The 16,507-nt window shown below is 36.4% G+C and overlaps 1 protein-coding gene across 1 annotated transcript; it reads left to right on the forward strand.

Annotated features, from left to right (window-relative positions):
• Positions 1-4,494: 4,494 nt before the first annotated feature.
• Positions 4,495-6,968, forward strand: LOC136235828 (subtilisin-like protease SBT3). Its single transcript, XM_066025877.1, has one exon. The coding sequence runs from the start codon at positions 4,522-4,524 to the stop codon at positions 6,793-6,795; it is 2,274 nt and encodes a 757-aa protein (XP_065881949.1). The 5' UTR covers positions 4,495-4,521; the 3' UTR covers positions 6,796-6,968.
• The last annotated feature ends 9,539 nt before the right edge of the window (positions 6,969-16,507 follow it).

Genomic DNA, 16,507 nt, shown 5'->3' on the forward strand with positions numbered 1-16,507 from the left:
TCAATACAACATCTAAGAGATGAATGCCAACGATTGGAAATCTCTTTATACACTCTTGGTCCACCACCACATTGAAAATTAGGCAAATGATATCTTGTTCCCTTATAGGGTGCAAGATATACTTCAATTTGTGGATATCCAGCATCCACCAAATAATATTTCCCTACATACATCCTTAAGAAAATAAATAAAACAATATATTGATACATATTCAAAATATAAAACTGAAAAGGAAATATGATTATCTAAAGGTGGCTTAGGATAATTTATTTCTTTTTATTAATAGCATATTGAAATAGTCGTGCATCATGAGCAGTGTCTTCCCAACCAGCCATTATAAATGTGAATAACATGTCAAAACTACAAACAGTCATAATATTTTGTGTTAGCACTCCTTTTCTACTAATAAATCGTATGATCTCTTTTTCTTTTATAAAAGCTAGTACATCAGTTTCATCAATTGATCCAAAACAATCCTAAAATTTCATTATATATAGTTCATAAAATATGATGATAAAAAAAATTTAAGAATACATATGCAAAAATAGTTACCTTGAAATATGTCAATATATCTCTCATCGTTAAATATTTCAATAGGTATTGTGGAAAATGTGTTGTCTTTAGGCTTTATCAAATCCGTTAAGAATTGTATCATTGCCTTTAACACTTCATGAAAAATTCTACTAACAGTCTCACCTGAGTATTAAAAACGTTCTTGAACCGCTCGATTTGAAACTCCTTAAGCAAGTACATATAAACATATTAATACATCTTATTTCATTGCCTTCTATTTGACTGAATTAATCCATGATTTTTTTTTCAAGATCACGATAAAGATTTATCAATATCTTTTTATACATTTTAAACATATTAATACATCTTATTTCATTGCCTTTCATTATGTCCAACAACCATACAATCCCTATTTGAAATGAGTCAATACATGGTTCTTTTTTAATATATCTCAAATAATGTTGAGATAGAATTTCAACACTATATATTTTTGTTCTCCAAATATCATCAGTTTCATTATCATCATCAAAAATAAATTTATGCACAGCATCCACATCTATGAAGAAAAAAAGAAAATTAATTTCAGAAACAACTTTATTATATAAATATAAAAACTCATAATTAAAATAAACAACATAAATCCAAATTAATTAAAATTTCAATCATTGCAAAAAAAAAAAACATTAAATAAAGATAAAAAAAAAATATAAAAGACATGAAACGAGGTTTCTGACCACTCAATTTTACTCCTTTTTCGAACCATATTTATATTTAAACCATTTAACCTTTAGATTATTATTCTTCATTACTTTGTACGTTTTCCTATTCGATTTATCAGCAAACAAATCCGCGCAAAAAAAAAAAAAGAATATCAGTGCCAATTTTTATTTATGACAAACTCAACACATAATCCAAAACCTCTATAATAGAATAACCAGGCCGTTCTCCAAATATATTACGCAATGTAATGTTTTTCTTTTCAATACTTGCTTACATTCTTTCCTTTAATTCTCTCATAACATATGTAACTTCTACAGTACTAGACTTTTTTTTTCTTTATCACATTTTTTTTTCTTTGTTACACTGTTTGTAAATATTCTTGTTCTCTTTTGTTTACCCGTGTTTTGCTGAGTATCAAAGTTCGTAGTATCATCAATAATTTGAATGGACGAACCTCCTAAAACATAATCTGGATTCATTATCCTTTCTAAATAATCTTCAAAATTTTCTTCTAAGTCATTATTTCAAACCAAATTAATCACATTATTATAAATTGGATCCTCGTTAGTATCATTAGGTAAAATTCCAGAAGATGACGCATATGCATATTCACCAGTTGGTACAATATCCATGAATAAGATTTCATATTTTTCATAAACATCTTATCCAATTCCTTTCTTACGCAATGGAGCATAACTTGCATTTTCCTAGACATTAGAAGTGGAAATAAAATTATTCGTAAATTATCTAATTATTTAAATTTTATAATTGAACTAAATATTATTATACTCAACTTACTTATATCTTTTCATTCCACCAGTCATTAGGAGTATCTATTGTGCTTTAATAGGATCTCATCCTAAAACGTCTCTTTTTCCTTTAGATCTTTCCATAATTTCCATTGAGTTCCAATCCTATTTATGTCTCACTGTTCTTTAGTCAATAAGTGACTCATAGTTTTCATTTCATTTCCTACCTACCACCAACCTTTGTTACCCCATCCCCCTCCATTTCGTTTACCAAGAGCAGTCCTTCGGACACATATATCAAGAAAAACATTAAATTTTATATCACCTCATTTCTTTCTTTGAAAAGTTTCATTTTTTTACTCATTCCACCTATGAATTAAAGAATTAACATGCATGTTAAAGATATAAAATTTCACTACTACAAGTGATCATGTAAACAAACCTATTTTAATTTAAATCTAGAAGATAGGGACTCTAAAGTATGTGTTAGAGCAAAATTCATTTAAACTACCTTAATGGTTATTCTACACCCTATATAACATTATCCACCTACAAATTTAAGCACTTCCTCAACATCTTATTCAAAGAGAATAAAAAGGATAATATTTGTGAGGGAGTTTCAAGTTAAACTGATTTAAGAGAGAGATAAAGAAAAAAGCTAATGGTAGAATTAAAGTAATGTACAAAATTTAAAGAATTAAAGTAATGTATAAAATTTATGAAACAGTTAATTATATTTGGATTAATTTGTTAAATATTATCAATTTCAGGACTAAGATGATATCTAAACTTCGATTTGGCCCTCGAAGTTTCACAAATACTATCTTTTACCTTTGATTGAACCATAATTTACAAATACGAACATCGATTAACACTAAAAACAACCGAACTATGTCTGAAACTATACAATTGGAAATAGAATAATAAAAGAAGAGTTGACTCAAAACTGGCACATATTAGCTTTTAATATACAAATCAATATAATTAACATCATGAAACTAATAACCTTAAAAGATGAATGGCAAAAATTTAAAATAAATAGGAATAATAAGCAAACAAGTGTTGTATTATCTTTATTTATAAAATAATATTAGGTTATAAAAAAAATTTTTAATTGAAATACGGATCTAACCTAACGGAAATTAGGTTATAAAATAATAAAGTTGTATATGAAGGATATAAAAGAAAAAAAGGAAAAAAAAATTGTAAGTGCAAGTTGTAAGTGTTGTATTATCTTTGTAAAAATTATATGTGCAGGAAAGTTATTTATTATTAGTATTTTATTAAGTATGGTTTAAAGATGAAAAGAAATAGAAAGTCAAAAATTGAGAGATGATGCAGGGCATCATTAATTCAAAGCAGAGTAGCGTTAATAGAAAAAAATAACTCAGCAGAGCACCAATGAAAAAGAATTGAGCCTTACCTTAGAATCGAAAAAACGCATCATTAATTAGCAAAGCAGAACATGAAAAAGAATGAGCCTGAAAGAAAGAAAGAGCATGTATCAGATCAAAGATACCACCCAAGTTTTATTTTCACCTTCTATTTTAGAAGGGTATGTATAAGAAAAAATTACTCAAATTAGAATTTAAGTAGAAAAACATTGTTTTGTTGTTGTTCATTAAACTGCAATGCAATTGTATTTTACTTCTAACCAAACACCTCAATATCTTCTGTTTAGGAATTAAAAACAAAAAAACCATTGAAAAGTAAAGAAACAAACACCCTTTTAATCTGATGTTTATTTTAAAAGTTCACATTACTCAATAATCGTTTATTTTCGGTTTCAAGTAAATTTTTTTTTTTAAAGTTATGCGCAATGCACTTACATAAACAAAGAAAGATTACATTAGAGAGAAAAGAAAACTCTCAACCCACTCCACCCATGTGATTCAAACCAATGATCTCTAGGGTTATAAGTAAGCTATCAACCAACAGGTTAAGAGCTTTACCATCGGTTTAAAGTATTATTCGGCCATTTATCTATAAAAAAAAAATGTTGGTATCGCATCTTGATTTATGATTTAGTAATATTAACTGCTAACAATCAAAATCTATAAAACGTGATTTAGACAGAACTATCAGATAGCGAAATTAAGCTTTTACTTTTACACTGTGGAACCAAAAATAACAAACAGATAACAAATAAAATATAAAGGTGTTATTTGTCCGGAAAGAACAGAACCTCCAAATTTGACTACCATATAAAAAGCTGGAGGGAGGCCGCTACCATGGATAAGAACTGAAGACTTTTCTCTGTCCTGTTACTGTCACCGTCGCAAACAACTGTTATTTGTCCCACTTTTTTTTATTTATTTTTTTTGTCCAGGAACCAACTGAGTTCGAACACGACACATGCCATACCAACCAAGTTTCTTTACATATTCCATAATTAGCTACCAACTTAGTCCTTTTCATTATTAAAATTGCTATGTGCAAGTGGCAGTAAATACAATTAATGATCTAAAACTACTTAACCCATTGTCTATATAAACAGAAAACAAGTCTATTGCCTCAAAATATCATTTCAGCCAAAGTAATGTATTACAATATCCATTTGTATGTATGGCTTTCTCTTACCACTACTTTCTCCCTCTCCATTCCTACACTAGTAGCCCAAACCGACACTTATATTGTCCACATGGACTTATCTGCCATGCCCAAAGCCTTCTCTACACAGCACAGTTGGCACTTGGCTACTCTTTCCTCTGTTTTCTCAGACTCTAAACTCACAACTTCTAAGCTTCTCTATACATATACTCATGCTATCAACGGTTTTAGTGCTCGTCTTACTCCCACTGAGCTTGACATCTTAAAAGCTTCACCTGGCTATATTTCTGCCTTCAAAGATGTACGAGTTGAAGCTGACACAACTCGTTCAACTTCATTTCTTGGTCTCAATCCCAAATCCGGAGCTTGGAAGGCATCCAATTCTGGAGAAGGTATGATTATTGGGGTGGTGGATACAGGTGTTTGGCCGGAAAGTGAGAGCTACAGCGATAAAGGAATGTCTAGTATTCCGAAAAGATGGACAGGAGAATGTGAAAGTGGAACGCAATTCAATTCCTCACTATGCAACAAGAAACTCATCGGAGCCAGGTACTTCAACAAAGGAGTGATTGCGGATAATCCTAATGTCACTATATCCATGAACTCTCCCCGTGATACAAGCGGCCATGGGACTCATACATCGAGCACCGCAGCAGGGAATTTCGTGGAAAGAGCATCTTACTTTGGTTATGCCATGGGAAATGCCCGCGGAGCAGCTCCTCGTTCACATGTAGCAGTATATAAGGCCCTGTGGGATGAAGGGGGTTTTGCATCTGACATAATTGCTGCAATTGATCAAGCAATTATTGATGAAGTTGATGTTTTGTCCATCTCATTGAGCGTATTTGGAGTTCCTTTCTACGAAGACCCTGTTGCGTTGGCCACTTTTTCAGCTGTGGAGAGGAATATTGTTGTGGCAGGCTCTGCGGGGAATAGAGGGCCTTCCGGCTTGACAATCAGGAATGCTGCACCTTGGATTGTAACTGTTGCTGCTAGTACTATAGACCGAAAATTCAATGCTGTTATGAAACAAGGAGATGGAGTAACAAGCACTGGCCAAGGTCTCTTTCCACTAAGTTTTCCTTCCAGAAAACTTCCAATAGTTTTCATCAATGGTGCATGTTTTGGAATAGATGAATTCCCCGGGTTTATTGTAGTATGTGAAGAGACGATTGAGGTCTCAATCGAAAGCCAATTCCTTATTGTGGAATCAGCAACAAATGTTACTGGATGTGTGTTCATTACAAATTCTACAGAGATTGATTTGTTTTTCCCTTCCAAATTTCCAGCAATAGCCTTGGATTTTGAAAATGGGCAAAAGCTCAAGAAGTACATAAATGCCAGCACTTCGCCAAAAGTAAGCATAAAATTCAAGAGAAATAGTGTGAGAAATACAGCAGCACCAAGTGTTGCTGCATACAGCTCAAGAGGACCATCTCGCATTATCCCAGAAGTGTTGAAGCCTGATATTATGGCTCCTGGTACTCAAATCTTAGCTGCTTGGCCTGAAAATAGTTCTGTGGAATTTATCAATGGTAGAAATATATTCAGTAATTTTGAAATTATATCCGGGACATCTATGGCTTGCCCACACATAGCAGGAGTAGCAGCTCTTCTGAAGAAGGCACATCCTGATTGGAGTCCTGCTGCAATAAAATCCGCCATGATGACCACTGCCGATACCATGGATCGCAACAATGAGCCTATCAAAGATCTCGGTCTCTTTAACTGGCCTGCCAATCCGTTAGATATGGGAAGCGGTCATATAAATCCGAACAAGGCACTAAATCCTGGCCTTATCTATGACTTGAAATCAAGTGACTATGTCAAAATACTGTGTGCATTAAACTATACCCAAAGCCAAATCCAAATTATCACAAAATCGTCTTCTAATGATTGTTCATCCCCTTCATTGGACATTAATTATCCCTCTTTTATTGCTTTCTTCAACGGAGAAGAGTCTGAAGCCAATTTGACCACTGTCAAAGAATTTCACAGGACTGTAACCAATGTGGGGGATGCAATTTCAACTTATACTGCGAGTTGGACTCCTATTAAGGGATTAAATGTTAGTGTTGTTCCAAACAAGTTGGAGTTCAAAGCCAAGAACCAGAAGTTAACTTACAAGCTAGTTCTTCAAGGTCCAAAAAGGACAGAGGAACAAGAAGCTTACGGTGAAGTTAGATGGGTAGATTCTAAGCTAAAGCACATTGTCAGGAGCCCTATTGTGGTCGCAAACTACCATGTGGATGATATAGGATAAGATTTGTCTGATCTAATTTATTGGATTTTGAAATAAATGTTTAGTGGGAAATAAAATATGCATCGTTCAATTGATTAAGAGCTTATTCATAAGATACGATAAGGACATTCATATAATTTCCATATTATGTACATATAATTGCTTAATTAAGACGGTGACTAGGTGATAGATATCGAGATAATGTAAGATTAGAAACCTTACAATGTTGCCAATATATACAGCTGGTTACTCTATTCTCCACATATTTCAAATACAAATATATACAGAGAGAGGGCCAAGACTATACGAGATGGTAGGACATTGTTGAGTAAGGATTATTATACACATAGAAACAAAGACACAATTCAACAAGCATACGCAATTCAAAAAAAAAAAATCTATTAGTTTTTTAATGATTACATTCTGGGTTTGCACCTACCGTTTTCGAGGTTGTCAATTCAGTTGGGATGTCTAGATGATGTGGCTGCTCAGTCCCAACTTTTATATAAAAAAAAAATTGATGAATACATAAAACAAAAAATTAAAGCAATATGTATTATTTATACATAACTAATATAAATATATAGAATTATAATATCCTTATATAAATGTGCATCTATTTTCAATGTTTAAGTTAAAAATATTTACAAAATTTAAATTTAATTGTTGAAGCATTTTTTTTAGAAAAAAAAATATAGGACAACCTACCGAAGTGAGGTTAACCCATATATAATTAACAGAACCAATGCACCGGTTGGGTTGGTTAATGGACTGATAAATTTTATATATTGACTGATTAACCGACTATGTGCATCATCTAAGTGTTTTTTTTATAAACATCCTTTAAGATTTCAATAATCAATGGAAGGATTTAATAAATTACTATTTAAAAATGCAAGAGAATTCTATTATGAAAACATCATCAATTTTGTGTTGATGTCGCCGACCAAATTTCTTTTCTGCAACCTATCTCAGTGCTCAGGTAACTGATATCGGCGGAATCAAATCCATTAGGATTTCGCAAGGAGCTTTTGACTGTCGTATAGCTCTATGCTCTCACTCGCTAATTGGAAGGTTGGTTCTCTCGAAAGGAGATGCCCCATGGAAGGTGTTGGATTTAAAGAGAGTCCTGAATTCGATTTGGGGACTGGCTGAACCATGGAGGTTAATCTCAATTGGTCATGGATATTTCCATGTTATACTGCATTCTCAAGAGACTCGGGAATTGGTTTTAAGCAAGGGAATCCTCAATGTCAAACCTGGTTCCTTCCGTCTTCAGCCTTGGGTGCCGGATTTTGACCCCTACGCAGAAAATCTACGAATGTTCAGATATGGGTTCATCTTTACTCACTCCCTTGGGAATACTGGGATGTATAGATTCTGTCAAATATTGCAAAAAGTCTGAGGGGTCTTCTTCGGCTTGACAAGGTTACTATCGAGGGTGATTTTGGCCACTATGCTCGTATGTTACTTGATGTGAATTTAGCTAGGGATCTTCCTACTCAACTTGGAATTGAACGGGATGATAAGAAATTTTGGATTGATGTGGTTTATGAAAGACTTCCTAGTTTTTGCAAAGTTTATTCTTGCATAGGACACATGGCTTATGATTGCAGGAAGAACAGGAAACCTGCCCCTCTTGAATCGCGCCTCCCTACTAAGGACGCAGACATTAGAGCTCGTGCAGCCAAGCCACGACCTGAGAAACAACGGGCTGTAATTCCAGTCCGTGAAGTGACCACTAGAATTGTTGCTGATATTGCTCCATCTATGAAGGCTGGGCCTGAGAGGATATTATCTGGCAATCCTCAAGGTCATGTGGTGGAACATGTGGCAGACATGTTTCCTCGTCTGGATCCGTCGGGTACTAATAATTTAATTATGGGAGTTGTTGCTGCCCTGCCCCCGCTTGACATGCCCTTGCCCTGGGTTGATCAATCTGAAATGGGTGAAGGCGAGCGGCAGACTGTGGTTCGGAATAGGAACAAAAAATCAAAGGTCACTTCGAATCTTCCAGAGAATTTACAAACCTATTCCAAGAGGTCCAGTAGGCCTCCTGCTCGTTTTACATGACTGTGTTATATTGGAACTGCAGGGCTATCAACAACTCGGATACCCAACATTATCTTTTCCATTTATATTCTTTGCAAAAGCCTAATTTTCTTTGTCTTGCTGAGCCGTTAGTTGATTTGCCTGCTATTCATCAATCTTTTTGGGATAGCATTGGGATGACTTTTGTGGCTGCTAACAAGAGGAATCTGTCATGTATGTTAGAAGATCACAAACTTCAAGGACCTAAAAGGATATTATGAGTGAATTATGGAGAATTCTGTTATTATGTTGTTGAGTTGTTTTAATATTACTTTAGTTATTTGTGTAATGTTTTTGGTAATTTCCTAAACAGCTGTGTGAGGCATTAGAAGTTAGTGGTCCCAAATTCTATTTTGGACTGTTGTGACAGCTAATGATGTAACAGCTGTACTAGAAACCGTTTTGTTATTCCTTTATAGGGCTACACCTTGTACGGGAGAATTATCAAAAAGTTAATGAATCATTCCTTACTTTCTTCTACAATTCTTCTTCCTAATTCTTTTCTCTTCTCTTCTCTATTCTTCTCAATTCTTCTCTTCTCTATTCTTCTACCCTAAATTCTTTATTGCCAGAACCCTAATTCTGACATTGGTATCAGAGACAGCCATCTTCCGGCCAGTTTCCCTGTATGGTAGCAAACGCTGAAAAGAAAACTCGTGCAACCGTTAAAGCCCAGAAAGACGCAATGGAAAAATATGATCAGCAGTACAAAGGGTTGCAGATGCAACTCGATCAGGTAACTGAGTCCACAGAAACTCAGTTACAGATGCTTCAAACCCAGTTGTTAGAGATCCAAACCTCACAGGATGATTGCCTGAAAGCAATCTGTCAAGAGCAAGCTCAGGCAAGACAGATTCAGGCCCAAGCTCGTCAAGAGCAAATTGCTACTCAACAGACTTTAGCAGAACTTAGTAAGAATGTTTCTATCATTGCTAAGTTGGTTCAGACCAATCCAAATCAATCCTCCTCTTCTTCTCCGGCTAACAATGGCAAGGGAATTCTTAGTACACCCCAACTATATCAACTTCTAGACCAGCCTCCAAAACCACCATATTTTAACAAATTACTACCAAAATGCGATTTACCCACCTTTGATGGAGCAGATGTGGAAAATTGGGTGAGTAAATGCCAGAAATACTTCCAGATTTTTGAAGTTGCTCTTGATAAGAGGAGAGATTTAGCAGGGCTCTACCTGCAAGGCAAGGCTGATAAATGGTATAGGAATTGGAGCCAAGAAAATACAACAGCAAGCTGGGAAGAGTTCTTAGAGGAAGTCACTCAAAGGTTCCAGGATACAGAGGCAAAGGATGTGGTGGAGGAGATGGCCAACCTGAGACAAACCACTACAGTTTTGAATTACCAGGAGGAATTTGAAACTATAAAGCTGAGAATGGAAAAGAAATTCCCGACTATAATTCCTTCTTTCTATGTTAGCAGCTTCCTTGCAGGTCTTAAACCTGAAATCAGACCAGCAGTGAGATCAGATAAACCCATTGATATCTATTCTGCCATTAAATTGGCTAAGCTGAAGGAAACTCACATCAAGGATCTTATTGAAGCAGTGAAACCTAAAACCGTTTTCAAACCACAACCATACACCAAACCATGGAATCCTACACCCATTTCTGTTTATAAACCCAGCACCCAAACACCTAATTCCACAGCCATTGTACCTAAATCAACCGACCTTAAGCCAAACTTAAATTCACCTTCTGTTAAGAGAGTCCCTGGTTCTTGCTGGACTTGTGGAGAAAAATATTTTCCAGGCCACAGGTGTACTACTAAGAAGTTGAATGCTCTCAACCTTGAGAATGAGATTGAAGAAGTGGAGAGGAAGCCTGATGACCTTGAAGAGAACCCGAACCAAGAAGAGCAACAGGAATTAATGGAACCTATTAATCTGTCTGTAAATGCATTGGATGGGGGAAGTGCAGATGGAACTTTCAAATTGAAATGCGTTTTGAATAAAAAGGTTATCATGATCCTCATTGACAGTGGAAGTACCCACAGCTTTGTGGATCACACTCTGGCCCTAGAGTCCAATTTACGATTATTGAGGGTGAAACCTGTAGAAGTCACAGTGTCTGATGGGAGACAGCTTATTGTGAGTTCCAAATGTGAAGAATTCACTTGGTCTATGCATAACTCTAAGTTCAGCTTTGCCGTAAGATCTCTAGAACTAGGAGATTATGATTTGATTTTGGGAACGGATTGGATGAGACATCATTCCCCAGTCACATTTGATTTTGACGGGAACAAGCTTATCATACAAAAGGATAATAGGTCATTGGAGCTGAAGGGAATCACTGAGGCTACGGCAACCAAGGTAATGTCCCTTAAATCTATTAATCACTTAGTCAGTAAAGGGTGGAAAGGAGTCACATCTAGGTTACTCTTGATGTCTGTTTCTGAAGTTTTCCCTGAACTTATTACTTCTACACATGTACCAACTGTCCCAAAAATCTATCAAGCCCTGATTGAGCAGTACCAACACATATTCCTTCCTCCTACACAGTTACCCCCTCCTAGAACCCATGATCATGCAATTCCCTTAAAACAAGCCACAAATCCTATAAACGTTCGCCCTTATAGGTATTCACACTATCAAAAAAATGAAATAGAGAAGCTCATGGCTGACATGCTTACAAATGGTGTCATACAACCCAGCCAAAGTCCTTATGCCTCTCCAGTCCTCTTAGTTAAGAAAAAAGAAGGTACTTGGCGGTTTTGTGTCGACTACAGAGAGCTAAATAAGGCAACCATTAAAAATAAATTTCCTATTCCTGTCATTCAGGAACTAATAGATGAGCTGAAGGGGGCTACCATTTTCTCTAAAATAGACCTTAGAGCCGGTTATCATCAAATTAGAATGAAACCAGAGATGTGCCTAAAACTGCTTTTAGAACCCACACAGGACATTATGAATTCTTGGTTATGCCTTTTGGCCTCACCAATGCTCCAGCCACTTTTCAATCCTTAATGAATACAGTCTTTGCACCTTATCTGAGGAAATTTGTCTTAGTGTTTTTCGATGACATCCTCATCTATAGTCCAAATGAGAAGGAACATCTTATTCATCTTGAGATAGTGTTTCAATTACTCTCTTTCCACCAATTATTTGCTAAAGGCTCTAAATGTGATTTTGGAGTACATTTTGTAGCATATTTGGGTCATGTAATATCTGGAGCAGGTGTAGCAACAGACCCAGCAGAGATAGAAGCTATGGTCAATTGGGCCTTCCCTACTTCCCTTAAGAGTTTAAAAGGGTTTCTAGGTTTAACAGGCTACTACCGGCGTTTTATACAAGGGTATGGTACTATCAGTAGACCATTGATTGAGATGCTTAAAAAAGACAATTTTTGTTGGACCCCTGAGGCGGAATCAGCATTCAACCAACTCAAAACACTCATGACCACCGCCCCTATCCTTGCATTACCTGATTTTTATGTCAGCCTATGAGAGGGAATTATTGGCCATATTACAAGCATGCACAACCTGGAGGCATTACCTAGAAAATACAGTTTTTGTGATTAGAACTGACCATGAAAGTATTAAGCATCTATTGGAGCAGAAACTCCACACTTATCTGCAGCATAAAGGGGTATCCAAGCTGTTGGGGCTTGATTATACGATACAGTATAAGAAAAGGGTTGAGAACAAAGTTGTTGATGCACTCTCAAGGCAACATGAGGAGCCTACTTCACAACACATACTTGCTTTATCTCTTAGTGTTCCTTTATGGATGAAAGATATCCAAGCTTCTTATCATACTGATACCCTAGCCTCCTCCCTAATTCAAGAATTAACTATTCAGCCTAATTCTCACCCTCCTTATACGTACACTAATAGCCTTTTGAGGTACCACTCTAGGCTCTACATAGGCTCTGCAACTTCCCTCAGAGATCAAATAATCTCTGTTTGTCATAACTCACCTATGGGGGGTCATTCAGGGATTAAGGTAACCCTCACTCGCTTACAGTATCATTTCTATTGGCCTAATATGTCCTCTTCAGTTACTGCTTGGGTTTCTACATGTGATACTTGCCTCAGGTGTAAGGCAGACCATGCTGCTTATCCTGGACTTCTTCAACCTAAGTCCTATGGTTATGATACTATATTAGTGGTGGTGGATAGGTTCTCAAAAGCAGGGCATTTCATTGGGCTATCTCATCCTTTCAATGCAGCTAAAGTGGCTCAAGTTTTTCTTGACAACATATTCAGGTTACATGGAATGCCTAGATCCATTATTTCAGATAGAGATAGAATATTTACAGGGGTGTTCTGGAAGGAGTTAATGAAGTTGTTAGGTACCCATTTGCAGTTTAGTAGTGCTTACCACCCTCAGACTGATGGTCAGTCCGAAAGACTAAACCAATGTCTAGAGAACTACTTGAGAAGCATGTGTTTTCTACACCCTAAACAATGGCATAAATGGATGAGTTTGGCTGAGTTTTGGTACAATTCTACTTATCACAGTGCCTTGAAGATGTCTCCTTTCAAAGCACTGTATGGAATTGAGCCCCAGCTTTCGATCCTACCTTCCCACTCTTCCAATGTGGCTTCTGTGGAAGAACTCCTACAGGAACGAGATAAACTCACTACCCAGATTAAGGACTGTCTATCTACTGCTCAAAACAGAATGAAGCAATTTGCAGATTCCAAGAGGTCAGACAGGGAATTTGCAGTTGGAGACTCTGTGTTCCTCAAATTGCAACCTTATCGGCAATTATCGATTGCTCTGCGCCAAACTATGAAACTTCAAGCTAAATACTATGGTCCATTTAAAATTCTGGAACGAATTGGCAAGGTGGCTTATAGGTTGCAATTACCTAGCACTTGTCGAATCCACAATGTTTTCCATATCTCCTTACTAAAGAAGAAACCAGACCCAGCTCACCCTACTTTGACTACACTGCCTCCTACTTCTACAGGTGAAATTCTGTTTCAACCTGCTAAAGTCCTTAACACAAGGAATGCAATTATTGGCACAATTGCCGTTCCTCAATTATTGATTCAGTAGGAAGGATTGTCATCTATTGACGCTACATGGGAAGACAAGGCAGCAATTGCAGCTCAATTTCTAGAATTCTTTCATTCTTGGGGACAAGAATGCAGTAAAGGAGGGGGTATTGTCACGTATGTTAGAAGATCACAAACTTCAAGGACCTAAAAGGATATTATGAGTGAATTATGGAGAATTCTGTTATTATACTGTTGAGTTGTTTTAATATTACTTTAGTTATTTGTGTAATGTTTTTGGTAATTTCCTAAACAGCTGTGTGAGGCATTAGAAGTTAGTGGTCCCAAATTCTATTTTGGACTGTTGTGACAGCTAATGATGTAACAGCTGTACTAGAAACCGTTTTGTTATTCCTTTATAGGGCTACACCTTGTACGGGAGAATTATCAAAAAGTTAATGAATCATTCCTTACTTTCTTCTACAATTCTTCTTCCTAATTCTTTTCTCTTCTCTTCTATGTTCTTCTCAATTCTTCTCTTCTCTATTCTTCTACCCTAAATTCTTTATTGCCAGAACCCTAATTCTGACAGAATCGCCAAACTCTTTGGGTCTTCAAATATGTTAATTTTGCTCCTCTGGTTTTCGTTGTTTTGCCTCATGATCAGTTTGTGCTCCTTAGCTTCTTCACTTTTGGTATTACTCGATTTTCCTGTTTTGTTTATGGTAGTGTTTAGGCTAACCACCCTCTTGACTTGTTTGATACCATCTCTCGCCTCTATAGTTCATCTTCGAGTCAATGGCTCCTCTTGGGTGATTTCAATGCTCTGTTGGGGGCTCATGAAAAGACCAGTCGACCGCCTGCATCTCGACCTTGTAGGTATTTTCGCACCTTTTTAGAACGGAATAATTGGTTGGATGTGCTTGCTTCGGGACCCCAGTTCACTTGGTGTAATGGTCGTTAGTGTTGGTCCCTTGTAAGGTTGCAAGTATAGTTCCAAGGGGGGGTTAGGAACTATTTAAACTTTTTTTTCAATTAGGGCAGACTTCTTTTTCTAAGGAAAAAGGTTTTAACAGCGACGCTGAGTAAACAGTAAGATACTGGCTTAGTCAACTGGTGACTAGGTCAGTTTCTTAGCTTGAGTCAGGAGATAGCACTTAGAGTCTATTCCGGAGCTCAGACGTTCAACGCGCACAACTCAACTTGACCTCTTTACTTGGTCAGTTTTTGGTTATTTTAAGCAAGCAATATATATAAGGAGTTAAAGGTAAGAAATACTTAACTCAGCAGATTTATCCAGGTTCGGCTTCTTCTAAGCCTACGTCCTGTCCCCAGAACACGTTCCGAGATTTCGAATCCTCTACTGAGCTCTTTAAAGGTAGAGCCTCAAACCTTTTACAATCTTAGCAACTGAGTATGACAAGAGTACCTTCCTCTATACCTCTACTCAATCCTAATCTCTCGCTGAGTACTAAAACCGAGTACTCAGCCTCTCCTTTCTATCTCTAGAAATGATAAGTGTTTTGTCCTATACAAAGATTTGCTAAGACACTTTAGACGATTGAAACAATCACTCTAGACTTTTACACAGATATGAGAATTGTAGTGTAAGATTTGCTTTGCTTCTTTGCTTACAGAACTTGTGTAGAAATTTGGTCAGCGTAATGGCTTGATCAAGTTCTGTGTTGAGTGAAGCTTCTGATGGCACTATTTATAGAGACGTCTGGGCATCGGTCATTTCGAATTTCGAAATAACCGTTGGAGGGAAACGGCTACATGTCGTTGTCATCCTGACTTGCTCAGAGCTCTCGGCCAATCAGAATTGTGTATCTTGTGTCCTCGGTCAGCTCAGCAGACTGTCTCTGCTTTTATCGTAAAGTCAACTGGACAACATACTGTGTCGTCTGAACTTTACCCAAAGTAGAAATACTTTGTCTGGAAGTTTTCATTTGCCAGCTGCTGTCTTGTACGCTTTGTCGAGACTACTCAGCAGCTTCATCTTGAAGTTGTTCCCGAAGGTCTTCTAGATCCTTCTTTTGATGAGTTGTGTTTTGTTCAAAACGGAAACGTCTTGACAAACGCGGGCCGAGTTGTACTGAGTTGTTTGACTTGGGCCTTGACTTCCGTATTGGGCTTTGGGCCTTCTAATTCTTGTGTCTTATAAACAATTTAACTCAACATTGAACAAACACATTAGTAGAATAAATCAAAGCATTTAAACTTAGTGTGTTTAGAATATGTATTTTAATTATACTTAAACAATTTTGTCAAATCAAAATTTATGTGGAAAGGTGTTTCAACAAACTCCCTCATTTTGATGTTGGCAAAACTATTCAGCGAGGAACTCAGTATGAGCTCCCCCATGATAGTTGACCTTTTATAACTTGGCAAACTCCCCCGTAAGGGTTGAGCTACTGACTTAGTTTTACTCTAAACATTTAAGGTTTAATCGAGTAAGTCTAAGGTCAGTTTTCAGATAGGTCAGCTAATTCAACATATTCTATTTACTCAGTATTAAGCGGAAGGTTTGATCATATAGAGTGCGCTGAGTAATTTGTTGTTCAATGGATTCTTAACAGAAAATGTTTTATAAGCACATAGGACAATGTCAAACATGTTATCAGCATTTGATTTAGTCAATAAAATTTATAAGTATAAAAGCTGATTTAATTGAAGATACATA

This window comes from Euphorbia lathyris, chromosome 7 (genome assembly GCF_963576675.1).
Source record: "Euphorbia lathyris chromosome 7, ddEupLath1.1, whole genome shotgun sequence".
Taxonomy (NCBI): Eukaryota; Viridiplantae; Streptophyta; class Magnoliopsida; order Malpighiales; family Euphorbiaceae; genus Euphorbia; species Euphorbia lathyris.

Bases quoted from the DNA above. Each gene is read 5' to 3' on its own strand.
- LOC136235828 (XM_066025877.1), top strand. From the start codon at position 4,522: ATGTATTACAATATCCATTTGTATGTATGGCTTTCTCTTACCACTACT.